The sequence below is a fragment of the Zophobas morio genome, unplaced genomic scaffold, assembly GCF_036711695.1.
Source record: "Zophobas morio isolate AGI-343-1 ecotype UQ-CSIRO unplaced genomic scaffold, CSIRO_AGI_Zmor_V1 ptg000002l, whole genome shotgun sequence".
Lineage (NCBI taxonomy): Eukaryota > Metazoa > Arthropoda > Insecta > Coleoptera > Tenebrionidae > Zophobas > Zophobas morio.
This window is the reverse complement of record NW_026972107.1, coordinates 18,634,822-18,658,184: the sequence shown is the minus strand read 5'-3', so window position 1 is coordinate 18,658,184 and position 23,363 is coordinate 18,634,822. Positions and strand designations below refer to the sequence as shown.

General features: G+C 31.2%; 1 protein-coding gene across 1 annotated transcript in view; it reads left to right on the top strand.

Annotated features, from left to right (window-relative positions):
• Window positions 1-22,338, top strand: part of LOC135129587 (transcriptional regulator ERG-like) — a 34,918-nt gene extending 12,580 nt beyond the window's left edge. The window contains exons 3-4 of the mRNA XM_064056771.1: window positions 16,967-17,204; window positions 21,117-22,338. Coding sequence (XP_063912841.1) covers window positions 16,967-17,204; window positions 21,117-21,438 — 560 coding nt within the window. The 3' untranslated portion in view covers window positions 21,439-22,338. The remainder of the gene's footprint in view (window positions 1-16,966; window positions 17,205-21,116) is intronic.
• The last annotated feature ends 1,025 nt before the right edge of the window (window positions 22,339-23,363 follow it).

Genomic DNA, 23,363 nt, shown 5'->3' with positions numbered 1-23,363 from the left:
AACAGACAAAACACAAATTACCTGATGCTGAGGTTCAATTGTAAATTCATTTAAATTCGGTTATCAATTCTTGTTTTTAAAAAGTTTTTAGTTGTTTAAATATCTTATCATCTGCGAAAATGATACCTTCATGCCACGGGATTGACGTCCTCTACGGGGGCGGTTGCTCGGGCGCCAGGAAGCATCTGAATCGAGATTCTTTTACATTCTTCAAAAAAAAAAAAACACAAGAAGCCTCCGAGATTCTTTCACATTTTTTTACAAAAGACACTAGGAGCCCGCGAGATTCTTTCACATTTTGAAAAAAAGACACTAGGAGTGATCGAGATTCTTTCAAAGTAAAAAATTCACCAAGAGTCCCCGAGATTCTTTCATATTCTTAAAAAAACACCATAGGAGCCCACGAGATTCTATCACATTTAAAAAAAAAGACACTAACGACACTCGAGATTCTTTTACATTCTTCAAAAAAAAAAAAAACACAAGAAGCCCCCGAGATTCTTTCACATTTTTTTACAAAAGACACTAGGAGCCCACGAGATTCTTTCACATTTTGTAAAAAAGACACTAGGAGTCATAGAGACTCTTTCAAAGTAAAAAATTCACCAAAAGTCCCCGAGATTCTTTCATATTCTTAAAAAAACACCATAGGAGCCCACGAGATTCTATCACATTTAAAAGAAAAGACACTAACGACGCTCGAGATTCTTTTACATTCTTCAAAAAAAAAAAACACAAAAATCCCTCGAGATTCTTTCACATTTTTTTACAAAAAAACACTAGGAGCCCACCAGATTCTTTCACATTTTGAAAAAAAGACGCTAGGAGTCATCGAGATTCTTTCAAAGTAAAAAATTCACCAAAAGTCCCCGAGATTCTTTCATATTCTTAAAAAAACACCATAGGAGCCCATGAGATTCTATCACATTTACGAGTCATTTACAGTCTTAAAAAAAAAAAGATGCCACCACTAATAAGTTGAACGGTAGGGACGAGGTGATCAGAAAGAAGGGTAACACGGCAGCTGTTATCAACTTATCAGTGCATCAACAAAAAAAATTAAAACGATTGCTGTACGGCGATATAATCTATTCCAAAATCAAAAATTCACCATCTGTTGAATTCAATTAAAAAAAAGTCTGAATCGATTAAATATTCTAAGATTGGCATATATCGTTTCCTTCCCTCGAGAACTTTTAGTCCTTCTTGCATCTACATTCTTGAAGATGACTTGGTCTTAATCCGACAAACGTCGTTCTGTTATTAACATTTCCATTTCACAAATGTGTAACTATGACAAAAATGAGTCACCACAGCTATTATTTCTTTTTCACAACTTTAAATAAAAAAATCAAGTCATTGTAATAGAATTATAACATCTTGTTTTTGTAAACGGTAAGAAATAGATTTATCATTTTAAGAAAGAAAAGTTATTTTAGTTAATAAGAAACTGCAGGAACCTATTAGTGTTATTACAACAACGATTATATGGTATAATTAGTAAGCACTGTGTAATGAATCTTCATTTTTTGTCTTCATCACTTTCCTCACTCTCCTTAGTTTCAACAATAACCACTTGGTTGGTAGTTAGGACATGATTTCATATACCTAACTGATGTCTACTGAAAAAATTCAGTGGGCGTTATAATTACTTACTTGGGTGTAGTTGAAAGTGCTTACTAAATAATGGTTTGCGGTTTTAAATAAAAATGTATAAATTCCAGTTTACTGGTGTTAACCACCTTTATTATCAAGGACATTAATGACGATGGAACTAATTTCTTCTATGTTTGACTGAATAACACCTAAAGAAATTTAAGATTCTGTTTAAAAACCAACCTCTATTGTGAGATGGAAAAATACTGCATTTGTGCAACCACCAAAACGATTTCTAGAATGGATCTAACCCTACAGATAAACACTGATGATTAGGTAATCATTGTTACGTAGTGTCTTATAATTTCTTTTTTTTTTTTCATTTGCATGGGTTTAACTAAAGAAGCTGCTGTGTCACAAAAGCTTCGAAACAATTGCTTTAATAATAATTAGCATAGACCTCACATTATTTAAAAAGTTTAAAAAAATATCTTATTTACTTTTTATAGATCTACATTTTAGGAAAAATCTACATTTTTTAGTAGTAGTTTTTGGTGACAATATTTTTGCACGATTTGTAGCTTTTTAACAGTGATAGTGTGTAACATTTGAAAGTTTCACGACGTATAGATTCATGAAAATAGGTAGAACAGAAAAGTCTTTGGAACTAAAGATAGAAGAATATACATGCATTTGTAATAAAAATGAATATTTGCAAAAGATGGGTTAAATAATACCATCATAGTAGGTAGAAAGAACCTTAACAATTTATGTGTAATGTTTGTTTTCATGACTGTAAACGCGCCTAAATCTATTAAGCAATTTAACGATAAGACTGATAAGAACCCTCCGGAACGCGTAAATCGGTTTTGCCGGAAAACGACTGGAATTGGAAATGGAAACGATTACGTGAAGGAAGAAAGAAGTAAATTGAACCTTTCGGAAAGACTATTATCACACTTAACAATAGCAGGAATCAGACCCTCGCAATAATAAGCACATATAACCATAATTAGCTGCATCAAAAACTTGAACCATACATCAACATTAAGTCAGTATGCGTTATTAAAGAGGCCACCTCTGCTCACATGTTGATTTTACGAGCAGACTTTCAACCTTCGACCGAAGTGAAAGAAGAGAAAAGCCGGTGTAAATACCACTTGAAATTCAGCAAGAGCTCCGATATAAGGGTAATATATAACTCGTTCCCGCCGCCCTTCCTTCCTTCCTACGTGCCGAGTTTCCTTCCTCGACACCGGCGTACTTCCGAAACTTTCCACATTCCAGATAATGCCACAATATTAATGATCATTTTATATCAAACGAAGCTCGAAAGTATGAACGTGCCCGCCGCTTGATAAATATCTCGACGCATAAACGCGATAATTGCATTATTATACGCCCTAAATGCACCAGGGATCAAGAGACTTGACGCCTGAAATCGCTTTAATACAACCCCGTATAAGTAGCAGCTTTGGACAAGACAACAATAAAATTTAATTTTCACACTTATCTGTCCTCACCGTGAATTTATTGCTTGAGGCAGTGCGTCATCGTGTCATTCTTGTTCACACGTCTTCCATTTATAAACATTCTTACCACAACTCAGAAATCTGTGAAATGATCAAAATGATTTTCTAAACATACGTAATGGTTATTTATGTGACATGTGCAAAAACTGAATTATTGTATTCGAGGTATGAAAATTGTCAAAGTATTTTAGGTACCTAAAAACTGGGCTGAGAACTGAATTACAAAGAAGTATCTTACTAAAATAAGAAAATTTTATATATTTTTTTGGCTTTTGCCTGCAAACGATCCAAAATATTAGGTATATCTTTTTTGTGATTTTATCTTAATATTTTAGTATTCAAAATTTTTATGTTTAATACGGTCCCTTTTTTTGACGATTAATATGGGGAAGAGAGAAATTTTGGTTAGCGTTTTAAATTCTTTGCTTTTTGAGAAATCTACACTTCGAAATAATTGAATCTGTAGTTTCGGATATTATTTATCTATAAAATTATTACCAGAAAGATAGATCACAGGCTTTAAATGGAAAATTTACATTTTCGTATAATTCTCGAACTGTGAAATGAAAGGAAAATACTTCTATTAAATATTATCTGGATATTCTACATAAAAATGACAATGCTGGTAATAGAATAATCGAAATAAACATAAGATTTCCACATTTAACATCATCACTCATAGACTACTGAATTTCACATTTGGTGTGATTCTCATAAAAATGTATGCTCTCTTGACGCGTTAAAGGGATCATCGATGTTGCCGGAGGGTTTGAAAGGAGTTTCCCAGAAACGACACTTGCCAACTTAATTACCGGGTAATAAATAACTTAGTAGGCTAATATGGTAGTTGAAACGGCGCCCCAAATCCGGGCCGGAGATAATCCTGCCACGCCGGGGTTTATCGTAATCCCGGCCCTGTCTCATTATGCAGCACAGCAGGACTCGCGATATTGTTTTCTTGATTACCTGTGCCCTTAAATTCTCGGTACTTATGCATACGAAACGCCTTCAACCTTCAATTAAACGGTAGCAGAGATGTAGATGATTATGAAACAGAATGGATGGAAAGTATCGAATAGGAACGTCCATTTGATGCATTAGAACGGAGACTGGGTATCAGTTTTGGGATTACCACGCTGCAGGGGCACATCTAAAAGTCAAATACTGTCACTCGACCCGCAGACTTTACAGGGCTTAGACGTTTGGCCCTCGCCCTTCAACTTATATTGTCTGACTTTCGGCCTTTTGTATTGATGATGCCGTTTATTCAGTTGCATCCCTCCGGTGTGCAAAATCCAATTGTAGATACAATCCATTAACGCTATGGAATTTTCGGAATTTTGGAAGGATTATTTACTACATATCGTCATCATAGTAGTCTTAAACAACTTAAGGCAAATCCGTACTAAGTACGTTCTGCATATTTATGTGCAGTAACAAAAGTTAAAAAATTAATGCGTAATAGACGTTTAAGAACATAATTTTTTAAGTAGAGTACTGCTTCTAAAATCAGGCATATACTCTGTTAGTACCAGGTGATTATTAATGATTATGATTTTTTTTTATCATGTTCGCAACATAGGTATTTAAAAAATTTTGACGTCATACCTGATTGTTAAAATGAAATTTGGGCACCACGTCATTTTCTCATCACGTTTGTAGGTGCGCTTCTGTCAAAATTGTGGACATTGCTGCCAATAATTTAGAATTACCAACGCAAAAATTTGCTTCAATTATTATTAGTAGTCACCCGGTGTTATTATTTAGTGAAGTTAATTTTCTTTTCGAGACTATAAATCACTACAAATGAATTAAGTAAGTAGGTATATAAAATAATTTTATTGTTAAAATAATCCACGGTTTGTTTGTTATAGTCAATAGAATATTAGCTTCATTAGATATACTTAATTTTGATGTTACCACATGAATTACTTTAAAATTTTAGGCCCACATCCAAATTATCATAAAATGATGAAACACAAATCAAAATTTTTGTATTTAATTTTCTGCAAAACATCAAAGACGTTATTCAAAATTTTTTAAGGCAAATCTTACTTGCAACATATAGTAGCCCTCAAAAAAATCGAGAACCTCATGTTTTTTCAATATCAGACGTTTGCAACCAAGCAGGACCAAAATCGGTATCTGCGTTTTGTCCTATACATATATACTTGAATTTAAAAAGAAACGCTACAATGTTACGAAGTACACAACTATTTCTATCTACACTAAAACCTTTATAATTTTTAATATTTTTTATAGTTAATTGTCAAAAAAAGGTGTGCGGATTTTTTTAGCTTTACTGTATATATAATATTGTACTGTACTCAGATTAACACTATGCCAACGGGTTAGGTATCCATCAAAAAATAAATTTTAGAAATACAATAAAATTTTACATTGTCTAAGAAATTGCTACATACATTTAAGATTTAATGTTCATTGAGGGTGTTCCGTGAAACTTAAGCAGTTGTATCAGATATGAAGTTTTTTTTTAAATAGTTTAAATTTTACTTCCTGGGCGTAAACTAAAGAAGTATAGTAGGTAATCGAGTCCATCGGAAGAATGGCCATTTTTTTAATTTCTGAAAAACATTTATGATGAAAATTGGATCGGCGATAGAGGCCCTAGTTCATGGCCGGCTCGCAGTCCAGATATAAGGCCCTTAGATTTATTTTGGTAGTAATGCATACTGAATTTGGAATATCTTCTACTCTTGCAAAATTTATAAAATTAAAAAAAAAATATTTCGAAATTTTATTGAAAATAAAAATCAACACCCATCTTGTATCATTTTAATCGTAACCTGGTGATCCATCAAGATCTGTTAAAACAAAAACACATTACAATTTAAAAATAAATAAGTTTTTCAACGCGACGCCGACATCAAATATGCGTCATATGCGCAATGTACTAAACTGAGCTTCCCCCTTCATGGTAAAAACAATGGCGTATACAGAATTTCAATATTTCAAAAGACAAAATCCAAAGTTGTACAGTTCCTTAAGGATAATACTCTAAAATTATTTTTAATTATAGATACAGAATGTTTTTTTTTTTAGGAATAACACACAACTTATTATTATTTTTTTAATGAGATACCTTATATTTTTATTTACATATTTTGATTAACCTCTTCCATGTTTTTGCAACCACAATTTATTTTGAAAATACGATGCGATGTTGCCACGTTATTCCAAATTTATTGATTTTTTTAGTAATGGAAGGGTTAACAAAAACATCAGAGTAAGGCTATTTTTAAAGTCTGTCTTACAGTATCTTGTCGAGAGACAAAAAAGGTAGGCGCGTTGTTGTGGTATAAATAAGATTAAATTTTCATGTACAGAGTGTTGATAAAAAAATGTTTAAATTGTTACAATTTTCAAATATCCACATTTCAGTTTTTTTCAAATAGAACACCCTATATTTTATTACTGAATCTTATTTTCTCTTTCTTGCTTGCTGAGTATTTTCTGTATTTAAAGTTCATAGTTACTGCGATTTTTTACTTTTTTGAGAGATACGTCGACATAGAAGATTGAGCATAGAAAATAGCTTAAGATGCAGTAATAAAATACTAATATTAAATATTTTAATTTTTACTTCCCGAGCGTAAAGGAAGTATTGTAATCGAGTTCGTCAGCCGACTATCTACTTTTACGTTTTCTCGACCTTTCATGACCCCTAGGAGACGAAGAAATAGGTCATCTGTTTCCGTCTGTCTGTCCATCTGTCCGTCTGTTTGTCTGCCGTCCCAGATTTTTATTCGACATAATCTCCGAAAGTACTGGACCGATTGTTGTCAAATTTATATTTATATTAGGTAGGAATATCATGTAGATGGTAAAACGCTAACCAAAATTTGTCTAATCATCCCCACCAATAATGCGTTGACGTCACTTCAAAATTGTACATAGTAAATGAGTTTTAATTTGTATAAAATAGCATAGTCCTACACATGTAGTTTATGACTCCGAATTGAGTCAATTTAATTTGGAATCTGCAAAACCGAATGCTCTGAAATCTTGAAGATACAAAAAATTATTTACTTATCCCCTCCAAAAAAACGATGACGTCACCTCAAAAGTTTGCCGAATAAATCCAATCTAAAATGTACAAAATATGATGAATCTGTACTTGTGATTTATCATTCCATTAATATTTTTTGAATTTGCATATACAGGCCGACTCAAAAAAATTAATGAATGGGTGAATTTATTTAATTGATTTAATTATTAGTTAAAATATATTTCCTCATCTCTCCCTAAAAAATTGTTGACGTCACCTGAAAATGTTGCTGAATAAATCCTATCTTAAATGTGCAAAGTATGATGAGACAATACTTGGGATTTATCATTACACTCATATTTTTTTGAATTGCATATACAGGGTGACTCAAAAAAATTAATGACTGAGTCACATTATGTATTTTATTGATCAAATCAAGAATTGCAAAATTGAATATTTTGAAATCTTGACGTTTTGAAGTTATTGTAAGCATGCTTAGATAATGCCAACGTGTTTGGCGAAACGCGTCCACAAATATATTGTGTGTTTTCGGCGTTGTGGACATACACGCTCTATAAAATACAAAATCTTCGAAAAATTATAATATTTAATTTTGCGAATTTTATTTTTATATCCTGAGCGTAAGCAAAGAAAGTATTGTTGTCAAGTCAATCGGTGGGCGATTGGCACCTTTTATGTTTTCTCGATATTTGATGGCCCATAGAATATGACAAATTAGTTCTCGTGGCTCAGTCTGTGTACCGTCTGTTCAGATTTTTATTAGGTAGATAATCTCCAAAACTACCGGACCGATTGTATGTTAAGGATATCGTGTAGATGGTAAAACTCTAACCAAAATTTGCCCGATCTCCCTATCAATGTCATGACATCTCAAAAATGTTTATAATAAATTTTATAAAATAGCATACTCATGCATTTGTTTTATTGAATACAATTTTTTTACTTTTTGGAAGAAGCAGGATTTGTGGCACTACACTTCGGGGGCGAGTGAAGTAGGTACTGTCGAAATAACTTTCGACCAATTTTTTATAAACACTCTGTATATTAAAATTTGATTTAGTTGATACCACAACAAAGCGCGTCTCTTTGTTTATCCTTCTACAAAATAAGACGGACTTTGAAAATAACCTTATTGCGATTTTTTGTGAAGGCTTCTATTAGACAAAAAATTTCAAGGAAATTGGAATAAGGTAAGAACGTCGCATTGGAATTTCAAAAGTAGACTCTGATTGTAAAGCCTAAGAAGAGGTCAATCAAAATGTATAAAAATATGTAGAAAGTTTCGTTTTAAAAAACGAATTTGTGTGTTTCGCCTTAAAAACAGAACACTTTGTATAGTTAGAAATAATTTTACAGTATAGTTCTTAAAGAAGCGTACAACTTTGGTCATTATTAACTTTTCTGTTTCTAATAATTAATGAGATAATTATTAAATCTATAATGAAGAACGCGTGCTTAAACTCATCCTGTATATAAAAATTAATACATTTTATGTATGTAAATGTACTCGATTATATATAGTCTAATAGAACCATTTAGAGCTACAAACTGAAATAATTTCCAAATATACAGGGGCTTCGTTTGAAAGTTACACACCATATTATAGTTTTGTAAACGGAGCACTGTTACATAATTTTGCAGAATTAGATTCCTCATTGTAAAAAGGTTTTTTGTTCAACAATTTCCATAAGATCTTGTTTTTTATGTGAGGAAGTGGCCATATTTAAAAATTCTCGATTCCTTCATATTTTAAAACGGAGATCCGAAACTTTACACACAACTTCTTAGTTACCTTCCTTAACAAGCGCATATAGAGGACATTCATAAATGTTTCCTACATCCATCAATAACTTGTGAAATCTAAAAATGTTGTAGATTTACCACTTTTTAGTAATATTTTTAAAATTTTAATGACCATAGGTACAGAATTTTATGAGTTCTAATGCTATTTCGACTTGTTTTGACTATCCTAATCGACACGACGTACTTACGACATGCATCAAATGCTATCAAATTCGTCAAAAACTTGCTTTTCGAGCGTTTTCTTTTGTTTTCTAGCGTTTCAGGCGCTCAACGGTCCCGAAAATGCGAAGGAGCCCGTCAAATTTTAGCTAGAAATCATATTTTGTTCAAATTTTATGAGTCTGAAGTACCTATATTTTGACTTCTTTTGACGATTCTGATCGATACGACCTACCTACTTGCGATATGCAGAATCGACTTAATTTGCCAAAAGGATACGTTATTAAAATTTTGTTTAGTAAGCTTTTCGCCAGCAAAATTCTGTTGTCAAAAATATACATATCATCACATTTGTAGAAAAACTGTGTAAAATTAGACTCGCAGGATCTCAACCCCGCAACTTAAAGGCTTATTAATAGTGATTTCAATGATGCGAACCGCCTGACAGACTTCTGTGTTTGTGACGCTGAAATAATAATAACATATACAAAAATAACATTTAAAATTTTAAGCTGACGTATTTTATTTGATGCCTTGTGCTATTTTGAATCCCCAGTTTTTGCTTAGAATCTATATATAGCATTTTATCTATAGATTACATATGCCACTGCATTTATCTAGTCACATAGCAGTTCAAAATAAAAACACTGGATACATCCTTCACAAATGCACTTAACTTTTTCATAACTTTAAGTGTAGTGTCGTCATTTACCACAGATTATTATCCTAAATTCTGGTCCTACTACACATTACGAGCAGAGATTGTTCATTTAAATACGTACGGTACTGAAATTTCCTTCAAGTAAATACTTTAATTCCCACGGTATGCAAGAAGATGCTCGGAAGGAAGCTCGGGGAAAGCAGGAAGGATGAGGAGGCTCAAGCTTCCTACCGCTTCTAAGATACCACGTGACGTGAACTAGCCAATCCAGAATCACACAACAAACTAAACTATCCCGTATTTAAACTTTTACACCTTAATGCAGCGTCTATGGTTATAAATTTGTCATAAACGATAGACTGACAAACTTAACAACAATTACGTGAAATATTAAAAAAATGTGTCCATTCGACCCAATCCGTAGGTAATAAATCTGTTCCTTATACGGACTTGTCACTGTGAACATTTATATGTGATTAGGGTTGATTGGAGGGGGTGAATTTGAAAGAGAATCGTCCGCGTCCTAGCGGCATTCCACGTTTGACTTCGATGTGATTTAGCTGAGATAGTGTTGATGTAACATATTTTTATTTTGATTGTTTATAACATGTTAAGTGCATAATTGGCAGCCATGTGGAGGCTGCCGGGTTGTAGCCCCGAAGATCTGTTAGTGGCCAGACGACTGGCAGTTCGGTCCCATCCTGTTCACCACAAATTGCATGCAGGAAGTATGATCTATAACGGTAGGTTCATGTTTATTTACAGAGTCGTTTTTTTAAATTATTGGATACAAAAAGATTTATAAATCACTGAAAAAACTACAAACACAAAAAGTATATACAATATGATCGGCGATATCAATCTAATTAATTGCTTAAATTGTTAAAAGAAGAGAATAGTTTGCTTTGTTGTGGAAAAGAAAAGTAACACATTTGTAAGAGATTTGGGTTTTTTTTATTAATTTTACAACATTTATTAGTTTATACTAATTATATTATTATTTGACAGAAATTCATATTTTTGTAGCAATCCTATTATGGCCTTAAAATTTAGGTTTGCCACTTGTCTTTGCAGGACTATACTATAACAGTTATAATTAATTTAAGCTAAAAATTCTTTTATGATTAAGTAATTTTTTACCTAAATTTTGTTTCTGATACTATGATATTTGTTTTTAAACTAACATTGGATACCGTGCGATCGAAAATAAAACGAATTAGAGTTGTTGGCTGTGACATTAAGGGTATTACTGCACCTGTCTGTCACTTGTCAATATCAAAAATTAAACACGTGCAACAACGATCCATATTATGTCAATATGTGACAAACAGTGATTTATATCAAACTGAGGACAGAATACTACCATCTAAAATTTGATGAGCAAAGCCAACTCTGATTTGTTTTATCTATCATCAATCGCAAGACACTAATTTTAAATTAGGTATATGCAATTAGCATGTTAAGTCAAATAATTGAAGCAAATACACTAGTAAAAAAACACATGACTACAAAAAATTATCTATTTTAATTGCCGCTAAGTGTTTAGCTGTCTTTCTCGATCTTCGTCGTCTAGCGCCAACTTGAGGACATTTCTTCTTGAAATTGAATCTGAAATCTACATACCTATACGGGGTGTTATTGAAAGGTACGTACAACAAAACTGACAGTTATTCTCGAAGTCTAAGAAGTCTGAAAAACTTATTTTGTTTTATCAAAATTATAAGGGGGAAATTAGCCCTTATCTAACCTTTTTAGACGCTACTGAAGGATAAATAGGTTCAATTAATTTATTTTAGTAAATCCTGGCAACTGCAACAATAAAACTTTTGTCAAGACTAAATGTTGCTATAAAAACGAAAGATGATCTTTTTATCAGAGGCGTACAACGAATTTGGCCATAAATTTTAATGATTTTTTATCTCTAAAAGGAGAACACTTTTACCTGAACTTTTTTTACTTTTAGCACCCATACTTCGAGACCAATTGCCGATTTTATTTTGTACGTACCTTTCAATAACACGCTGTATATGTATTATATTCACGACCTTTTCAGACGTTAGTATGCCATTTTTATTTCTTTTTGTTGGCTGCCATTACTGACTGATGTGGTTTTTGTACTATTAGATCTAACATTATCTTTATATAGTTTGCCACATTTCAGAAGACAGAAAAATGATGCTTTTCTCTTTTTAGTAAAGTTTCGAAAATTTTAAAGGCATTAACGTCAAACAATTACGTTCAAAATGCCAAAATTTATTTCATTACAAATGAAACATGCGATTGAGAAATGCTAGCTCGTAAATCTTTGTTTTAAAAATATATTACCGTGAGCCGTGCAACTATCCCAAAAATTTTTGTGACCAAAGACAAAAATTTATCAACGTCATCTTTTGGTAAAAGAAAATCAATCGAAATTTTTGATGATTTTGTATTCATAAAAAACCTGCAACGACTTTTTTACCAACATAAAAAAATCAACATTTTATTGTAGACAATCCTTTGACTGATATGCGAAAACGATAAAATAAAATTTAAGGGAGGGAAAAACACTTTTCAGAAATACGTATTAAGTCTATAAACATGTCGTTGCAGCTAAAGTTACTTCTTTAAGAAAATTGAAATGATAATGAAGACGTAACATTTGTGTACCTTGACGAAACATGAGTTTACCAAAACGGTTCTTCCATTCGTCGTTGAATACAGCACACAAATTTGAAAAGTAGATAATCCCAACAAAATTCATACAAGTGAAGCCAAGATTAAATTTCAAAATAACGACAGAGATTACCCTAAAATGATCTTTTACAAAATTGACAAAGTGACAACGAAAACGTGTGGTGGTAATGGACAGTGCACCATTTCATTTGATACATTTGATAACTCACCCACATTTTGTAGCAGAAAAAGTGATTGTAGAAATGGTTGGTTGTCACGAAGCCCCATATCATTGCCAATACAACCCAGTTGAAATGGTGTGGGATTTTGTAAATCCTACTATAACAAGGACATAACCTTTCACTCTTCATCCAAAAATAAGGCCAAGAATGTATGGCTTGAGGCTCTTTCCAACTGTACTCCATAGATGTGGCAAAATTTTAGTAAACATTGTAAAGAGCTGACTTTGGTTGATTGAAACAAACACATAGGAAATCTGTCGTTTGAGAACATATCTCCACTCATTATTTCATTAATTAGAATCAGAATCTGAAAATAATACTCAGATATGTGCAACGAAATAATGGATGTAGTCGGCCATAAAAAATAATAAAATAATAGGAGTAATTTAATAAATTATTTCCAACACAATCCATAACATTAAAGTACTGACAAGTCGTGAATGCACTAAGTATAGCAAACATTTCACTTTGAATGATCACACATAATTTAACAAAATAACAATAATCAGAAAATTCTAAATCAAAAACACATTAAAAAAACCACTATGATGGTGAATATTGTCGTTAGTTTTACTTTAAACTATATCCAAAATTTCAAAAATTGCAACAATTTCTGAATTCAAAGAAATTTTCTTTTTTTTTATTGGACAAACTATACTTTCACAAAATAAACCACATAAAAAATAAAACTTTCTGAAGTAATTATATCTGCATTTACTAATAATTATAATTCATAGGTACATTTGTGTATAAAATTGTCAATTTAATGTTTTCGATGTTATGATCTTTAAGAGAAGATTAGGTCTGTATAAGTTTCTGTCACAACTGAACTTGACACTTGTCAACTGAAATTTGCAGACTTCTACTTCACAACCAAAGATGATTTTAACAGATATAATTTTTTGTACTTTCCAGTCATTTCTTGTTAACTTTTTCGTTTAAAAATTATTTGTAGACAAAATAATGGCCATACAATATTATTTACTAATAGAATTAAAGACAGGAGTCAGCTGTGATAGATATTTACTTCTTTAAATGTGTAAGTAGAAGTAAAAAATCAAATGCTTTTTTAGTTAGACATTAATATCTATTTATTACGAATATATTTATATAGTTTATTTGAGATATATTGCCAAAGCTATGTTAATAAACACACACAAAAAAACACAAATCAATCTATATCTATAAAAGGGAAATTTGGAGAGGGTGGTCTCGAAATTCAGCCACAAAGGGGGTGAAAAAGAACGGTAAAATTTGTCTAGGACCAATATTTCTACTATAAATTTAAATTTTTAAGTGAAACTTGTTAATATTCTTCAACACAAATAATGAAACCCGTATTTAAGAATTTTCCGAGATTTAATCTCTTAGGGAGTGAAATGTGGTGGCTAAGTTTGTATGGGAAACATACTTCTATTGTAAATTTAAATTTTTACTTGAAGCTTGGTATAAATGCTCTTCAACACAAATAATAAAACACATATTTCACATTTTTTCGAGATTCCACCCCTCAGAAGATGAAAGGGGTGACAAAGCTTGTATGGGAAAAATGTTTTTATGGTGATGTTTACCTAAAACTTGGTATTAGTGCTCTTCAACACAAATAATGAAACACGTAGTTAAGCATTTTCCGACATTCAACCCCTAAGGAGGTGAAAAGTGGTGGCTATTGGATGGGGAAAATATTTCTATTGTAAATTTTTGACGTTGAATTTAGTACTAATGCATAATAAAACACGCATTTTAGCATTTTCCGAGATTCAACCCTTAAGGAGGTGAAAAGTCGTGTCGAAGTTTGTATATGGGAAAAATATTTATATTTAAGTTTTTAAGTGGAACTTCGTATTAATACTCTTCAGCACAAATAATGAAACACGTAGTTATTTCAGCTTTTTTCGAGATTTCACCCCTAAGAAGATGTAAGGCGGTGACAAATTTTGCATGTGTAAAAATATATTTTGTACCTACTTGAAACTTTATTTTAACGCTCTTCAACACATTTTTTTATTTAAAACTTGGTAATAATGTTCTTCAACACAAAAAATCGTCTACGCGAGCGAATCCGCGGAAGAAAAGCTAGTAGTAGTATAAGTAAGAGTATAAGTAGTACAAATACTACTACATCAGCAAATTATATATTTTAAACCAGTTTATATGATACAAATTGATGTTAAATTTCAACAAACTATAAATCCAAAGCGGTAAATGATTTTGCTCCTTTAATTGTGAACAATATTACAAGTTCTTGCTTCGATGTTTTCTTATACGAAACAAAACAACAATGATTCATTAAGAATTTTTCTCTGTTTACAGATTGCTTTCATCGGTTTGATATTTTGTTTTGTTGGTGAACTTATAACATTCAATTTTAGTATACACATCAACTTCCCTTTTGAGTTATTTTGGATACATGTTTGCAGCCACAAATAAATAAACATAATTGTAATGAAAAAGGCTTAGATTTATTCTAGACATTTCAAAGTAAATTTTTTCGCCATTATCAAGTTTGTTATAGATTTATATTTAGTACGGTGTAATAAAAACAGATCTTGTTCAAAGTAAATTTTGCTGAAACTACCTACTAAATGTCAATTTTTACCTTATTTGTAGTTCATTGTAAGATAATACTAGCAGTTAAACTTCCGCTCAATCAGAGATATGATCTGTTGACACTTATTACGTCACTCTTTATCAACCTAAGATAGTTTTGATACATTTGTCTGTACCTGGTCCACACTATTTAAAACTAACGTTGTATACCTTAGAATAGATATCAAAAGGCACTAATTCAACTGGGTGTAGATATATCACAGTTCTGAAGATTGTACACAGTTAAGTAGGTATTATCAAAATCGAAGTAGGTAGCAGAACAATAATTTATAAAAAAGCGGTTTACCCAAATAAAATTGTCATTGCTGTGAAAAAATTGAAAAATTTATTGCTAATAATATCTAAATATCTGGTAAAGTTGTACTTACACGGTAGGCGATTTTTTTGCAATATTATATTATTTCTCACGACTACGAACCTTCACAGACACACATTTTATAGGAGTGAGAAATGACTATACTCTAGATATGAGTATATCTAATTTTCTTACGACGTTTTCGGAGATGTTTGTTTAGCTATACATTTTGAGTACACACCAGACATTTTTTTTCTAAACAGTCGCTGCAGAAAATATGCAGTACAACGAGTACGAAAGCGTACAGTAGGTACACCTATCATCAATATAAAAATCTGAAACATACCGTTAAGGTTCTTGAAATGAGGTTCTACTGTATTTTTTTAGAATTCGTAGAGATTTCGCTCTATAATGGTGCGTTGCAATAAAAACATTCAACACTTTCTAAAAAGTTTAAAAATATATTTTAAATACTGGAATGAATAAAAAAGGTAATTTATTTATATTTTATTAAATCAAAGATATTTTAAAGTCTGCATTCTCATCAGACAAGGATATTGTTTTTATTTTTTTATTAAACAAAACGATAATTACGTTGGCACTTTTATTTTTACAAGAGCTATAGATAATAATATATATGAAAATATTGCTAAACATTTTATTCAGCTACACACATATCTACTTATTTTATGAAAAATGTTTGGCAAAAACAGATACGTATGTTTATTAGCTTATGACTTTATTTTCTTTTACTTAATAACAGCAACGGACAATTTTTCGGAAAATTTGGATTTTTTTACACTTTGAGAAAAAAATTTTCAAATTTTTTAATCGGAACGTAAGAAATATTTGGCAGTTATTTCTTACACAAAATCAATTGAAATTTGGCTGATTCACGTCAAAAGAGACAACATCGTTTTTTTTTTACTTTTAAGATTTTTTTTCACTTTGTCTTCTACCTTTCTTTTGTATTTTGCTTGTTTATCCTAACATACTTAATTATTATGCTATCTATTTCAAATTATTGTTAAAAAGAATTAATTAACTTACACTACTGAACAATATTCGATACATTCAGATAGCAGATGACATTTAACCCCAATTCTAAAACAACAGGACTACTTTTTTAACATGATGTCTTTTATACAATTGATTACTCATACGATTTAAATTATTATTTAATGTTATTTTAATACAACACATTCAAATTTAGGCAATTAACGTCAATAATAAAAAATAAACTTGCTGCGGTGGGAAAAACCAGCAATAAGTTCAGTTTTAGACCAAGGACTACTACAAGCACCGACATTTTCCATATCCGACATTTTATTGTAACGTTATAATAATAGAAATTCAAGGTATTTAAAGATGGCTTCTTTATAGATCCCTATCAACTGTTAAACGCAGCGTCGAGCCGATTGGTGGCCCAAGGATCGGGCCAGATCCAACTGTGGCAGTTTCTCTTAGAACTGCTTGGCGATTCGTCGAACTCGGCATGCATAACGTGGGAAGGCACCAATGGAGAATTCAAGCTCACGGATCCGGACGAAGTAGCACGTAGATGGGGAGAAAGAAAATCAAAACCAAATATGAACTATGATAAACTCAGCAGGGCGCTTAGGTGAGATAATAAAACTAACTCAGGTGTTTTACGATTTTATTATAGCTGCATAGAGGTGGTTCGGAAAGGAGATTTTTGAGTGAATCGGTGGCGGTAGAATGAAGCTGTAAAAGGAAACGTGTTAAAAAAGGTGGAAGTTTTTGTTTTTTAGGAAAATCTACAGTGAAAAAATATTTCATGACAAGTAAACAAACGCTCGAACATAAAATTGAAACTACTTACAATAACAAGGGTAGTTGGTAATTTTGCGAAAATAATTTAAAACGAAAACATTTTTATTCTGGAATATGGTTAGATACAAAAAAAATCTATTTTTGCATACTCAACACTTTAAAAATATACCACTGTACCTCTTTTATTAAATGATCTGTTTAAGACCTGAAAACTGAAAATAACTAAAATAATGTTAGATATACCTACTTACTTAAATATAATCTTAATTACATTAAAATGCTAGCAAACGTACCTAAATGGAACGAAATATGTAACACTGAATCTTCCTTCTAAATGCGGTAAACCGGGCTAATATGCTATACCTAAAGCTTTTAGTGTACCTAATAAATAAGTATATGAATATTTACTTAAAATTGTGTTTTTAAAGACCTCGTGACAATTTTTTCTGTGAAGGAACCGCTAAGAGAAGTATTGTAACAGGATTACTTCAACAACAATCTAATTTCATTTTTTCTCAGAGCTTAGCGGGACATGTGGAATATACGAAAATGCAAATTTCCCGAATTGTGGCTTCCGTCTGTATGTTTGTCGGGTGTCTGTTGGAAAATCTATTAAAGAGTTAACGACGGAATTAACAATCTGATTATTGTAAATTTTTAGACTATATCGTTATATTCTTATTTCAAAATTTTCTCTAATAAATCTTTGGATATATGCAATGTTACATATAGTGTATCTACTACTAATCGATCCTCATTACTAATTTTTAAGAAAGAATAAATTTTGAAAAATCAAGATTTAATATGCGAATGTCTATTAAAAAATTCGTCCCCAGTATCAATTTGCTATTGGTATGTATCGAATATTTTTTATTTTTGAGAGCAGCTTGTATGGATTGATCTATTTTTACTGTTAACATAAGGGCGTCTCCTGGTCGTATGTTTCTAGAGGGATAGTAGCATTACCATCACTAGTGTTACATTGTACCTACACATCAAAATAAGTGTGTTTATCCTACTTTAATAGGGACAGAGAAGCAATAGATACACTTAGGTGTACAAGAATGTTTATCGAGAAGAATATAGGGGTTATGATAAACATGTAGGAAGTCTTACAATGTGAACTCAAGAAAAAAAAAAGAAAAGCGAGTACCTATCATAAATGCGTTGGTATAAGAATAAACGTCTTATCAACTGATTTATGACATTCTTCCTGTTTCAAAAACCAAAATGTTAGATCTTTGTATATTATCATATCATGGAATTCTTTCAAATTATTTCATAATAAAATTAGCTATAATGAGTAGATACAGGCGTTTGTAGTGAAATAGTCAAATTTTCTACAAAAAGGTTTCTAGGATCGTATTTATGAAGCTCCTCAACAATTTTTTACAAGAGAATATATAATTACTTAAAAGTATATTTAACAAAATCAATTCACGAAATATTCTGGCAAGATGCATATCAACGTAGGTAGTTATGAAGTGCGATTATCAAGGTATTTGGGTATTCATCAGAAAGCACTTGACGTCATTTTTTGTTGACCACATGCTGTTACCCAAGAGAACACTTTTACAACATAAATCAGATGTCGAAATACTGTGCTCTCATTATAGAAACCAGCAAGTCAAGAATACATTTTGGTGGAACGTGAGAAGCATACGCGAAATATGGTCTTACTGCGAAATAACGGATTTTCAGTTGCACTTAAAACTATGCACCGAAAAATTCATTTACTTGCTGCTGAAAAATTGTATGTTTTAGTTCTCTAATAAAATACCTACCGAAATTTGTGTTTTTCTATGACTAATTTTATACACAATTTGCAATAATTTCACTCTTCCCTGTTTAGTTTCTAATAGGCAAGTGGAAAAATTCATAAATCAGCTGTTTGTTTTAAGGCTAATAAAACATAAATTTTGTAACATACCTATCTATGAACATGTACACATCTGCTTAAAAAAATTGCGAATGATTTATATCGAAATGTAGGTAAAAAATAGGTACGATTTATTTAATACTTAGTTGAAGTGATATCAACAACTTTTTGGTGGGGATAAATATATCAGTTCTAATGTGTACAATGTAACAATTTAATTGCCTCAGATACGGTTTATTTCATTTTCTTGTTATATTCACATTTTTGACACAACAGCCCATAAAATAAATATTTTTCTATATTTGTTTAACACAATGTTCATACAATCATGTAAATATAGAAAAATCATAGGTAAATATTTTATTTAATAGTTTTTTAAAATGACTTCGGGGAGGAAAAATAAGTACACAACTTAGTTACTTGATAGTGTTTTGTTATGATATTGTCAATTTTTTGAAAGGGTTAACCACTATATTTTTGTTATCGTTTTGCTAATTTCACTACAAAACGGGAAATATGCATGTTCGTGTTCTATGACTTGGTATAACGTTAAGAAAACATGAAATTAATACTTACTGTAGTTACATTGCTTTGAAAATAACAATAAAAAAGATCCCAATACAATTCAGTTTAAAAATCTGCTAGTCGTAGTTACCTATTACCTAAAAATCCTGCACTCTTAGACGTATTTCCACCCATACACGTTTACATAACGTTTTAATGTTGACAATATTTAGCCAAAGTTATTTCAACAAAGGTGGTGTTTAATGTGTCAATATTGTCTTGGTTTTTCCTCCGTTTGTGTACTGTTTATTTTCCAAACTATTACAATTACCAACAATAATTAGCAGCGCCATTTGCACAACTGACGATTAATTCTCAAATAATGTAAAATAATGCAAGAATCCGTTTTAAATAAAAATTCTGATTCTCATAGTCACAAAAATATTTCACAAATTTTTAAACAAAATTTCAATGTCTGTACACCTTACAAATTATTTTGTAAACACTGGTAACGTGCCAAACACCAAAATTGTCAGAGAATAACAAAGAAACAAGAGTAATACCTAACTGATTTACTTTATTTATGGTCTTTAATTCTTTGTTTCATATTTAATTTCATGCATTTCTGGCTAATTTCATTAATATTGCCATAATAACATAATTTATGAAGCAAAGACGCAAATTATCGTCGTAATTTTTTTCAAAATGTAAATTTTGTTATTTTTATTACAACCACAAAATATTAGAGAATATGTAATTAAGCGACACCATTCTAATTCTCCGTAATTTTAATTTCAAGGATATGAACTTTGTCTGTCTGCTATATGTCTCTCGTTTCATAATAGCTCATATTAAGTGATTTCCAATTTACAATTCAGTATTATTAGATATGTATTTTTTGTGTGAATAGATTTTTTATAATGATTTTTAGCTGCGCTTAGTGCACGCAATACTAGATATACTGTAACGATCCTTATGACTTAAAGCCGCCACCTGATTACATAATACTTAAATATAGAGAAGTTTTCCTTGACCGTAATAATTACACCTGTAGTAGCATAATGTAACTTTTTTTGTGACCGTGCGTTTCCTTTCGTATTAATGGGAATATAAACCTTGACAATCGCAATAATTAGCGAAATTAAACACCTTAAAGTTATGAATGAACACATCTACCAGCAGACAACAGTAGTGATGCGCAAGATTGCATAACATTTCACTTTAATTAATTTTCTAGCAAACTAAAAAAATGTGTCGTAGTTTCGGACCACCTATATTCACTCACAATAGAATATGCATTTATTCAACACGCTTATTAAAATGGTTGCATAATCACAAACACTATTTCTGTTTCAGATACTACTACGATAAAAATATAATGTCAAAAGTACACGGAAAGAGATACGCTTATAAATTCGACTTCCACGGATTGATGGCAGCTTGCCAGGCCCAGGCTCAAGGTAGTCAGGCTGACGTTGCTCCTGGATACCATAAATACCAGCCTCACCAAAGCGAATTAGGAGCTGCTTTATATCCTGCTGGACATGGAACAACTCCGAAGATCCCTAGCATACTACCACCCGGTGCACAACATACACAGGCGGGATTATTCCCACCACCCACCTATTGGCCCTACTCGCCTGGATCGTTTGATCCAAGGGGGCCCCCGTTTAACTAAGGGTGTGTTATTCATACTGACATTCCATTCCGATACATCACACAATGATCAAAAAAATTTGGCATAAAACAACAAACTACACATCCATTTTTTAGGTTTCGTTTTATTTTTATTGTATAAGATTCGTTGTTTTTTTCTGGTTAGGGAAAGCCTATTTTTATTTTTAATTTCGGTGCCGAAAATAGGTAATTAGGATAATTTTAATTTTGACAAATTATATTCATAATATAACCCATGTTATATTATGTCTACGTTCAATTGTTGGCCTTTGTCGTATGTAGGTAACTATTAAACAAGTCCTTTAAAAACGAGAAATAAAAAGAAGTTGATATACAGGACCTTTAAATTTAAAAATCTTTAATTTACACTTGAATCGTTTTTGGAACTGAAACCTGTGTGTTTGCTTAAATCAGCTGAAATCCATGGATGGCTTAATTATACATTATTTTCATCACAAGAAAGTAAGTACTTACATACTTGTCTAGCACCATCTACGACATAGTACCAACATTTTTTTTTTTTAATTAAAGCTAAAATTATACTGATCTTCAGTTTCTTGGTACTGATGAAAAATTCACAGCTTAGTAGTTTAATAAAATAATATTGCAAAAGTGGGATAATTTAAACATCATGTGAACCACTGCTATAAAAACCGTAATCGTACTATATTATAGATGTAATAGATAATTTCAGTATTAGACACTTTAAAATTCCAAATTTTTTTAATCATCTGAAAACTCCATTGATTAACAATAATTTGTAACGATTTAAAATACGATTTCTTTAAAACTTTTATACCAACAATGTTATTGTTGGTCCCCTGTGAAATCATGAGATGTACATATTGTGCAATGGCAATGCATTTATTTGTATAATTGTATATTAAGTTCCTTATTGCAACGTTGTGTTTTTTAATACTTTGTACATAGGTTTGTGTTTATTAAATGTTCTTAGTTGATTCTGTAGTACTATAGTTATGTAATGTTACTGTTAGTAAAAATTATTTTGAAAGACAAATAATGTGGTTTATCATTTATCCGTCTTAAAACCCTGCGAGTATTTCTACTTTAAGTCCTATAAATTCTTATATCTACGTTTTTTATCATGTGGGAAGCCACTATATTTTTAATTCTTTTAATAATACTGCAACCATTTTCCAGAAACGCATTTAATAACTTTCGTGACTTCTTCGTCTATATAACATTTTCACAACCCACATCACGTCTAATGCGTAACAACGATTATATATAAAAACCTGGCGGATTACGGGAAAGGTCGTCAATGATACTGTTACATTGTAAAAAAGCCTATCAATCCATCATTAAGAGTACACGTGATGGTGCAAAGTTAATGATGTGACAAATAAACGAAAAACTTCAAATTAAGCTTAATTAAGAAAATTAGAGTACCTGTTATTAGAGTGTTTTTGTGAATGTTATTATAATTTTTTATATTCTATTAGTAGTTCCTAGACTATGTCTGGTGTACGGTAATTAAGTACCGCCGCAATTCCGCAAATTTGTGTTAATGATGAGCAAAAAAAGTCGGAGTAATTTTTAAATTAATAAAGTTATTAGTAAGTACCTACTTTATTTAAAGGATGTTGTTCCTTAAGTATTTTTTTTGAAAATTCGGAACCTTGTTCGAGACGGAAAATTATTATGTGATGCTGTGTTCAATTTCCTCATTTGCTATTTTAAATGTTCATGTTCCTTTATTTCCTTTAAGGTTATTAAATTCCTTTTGAATTTGCTACCCATACAAATTACAAAAAAAAATAATTCTAAATAATAATGAAGTAAGAGTTATCACTTTCCATATTTCTAATAAAAAGCATATCGTTTGTCGAATTTTAATAAGGATATTGTGTTAATCTTTTTTCTTACAATACATTCACTTTTCATACAATTGGCTTTTTCGTGATT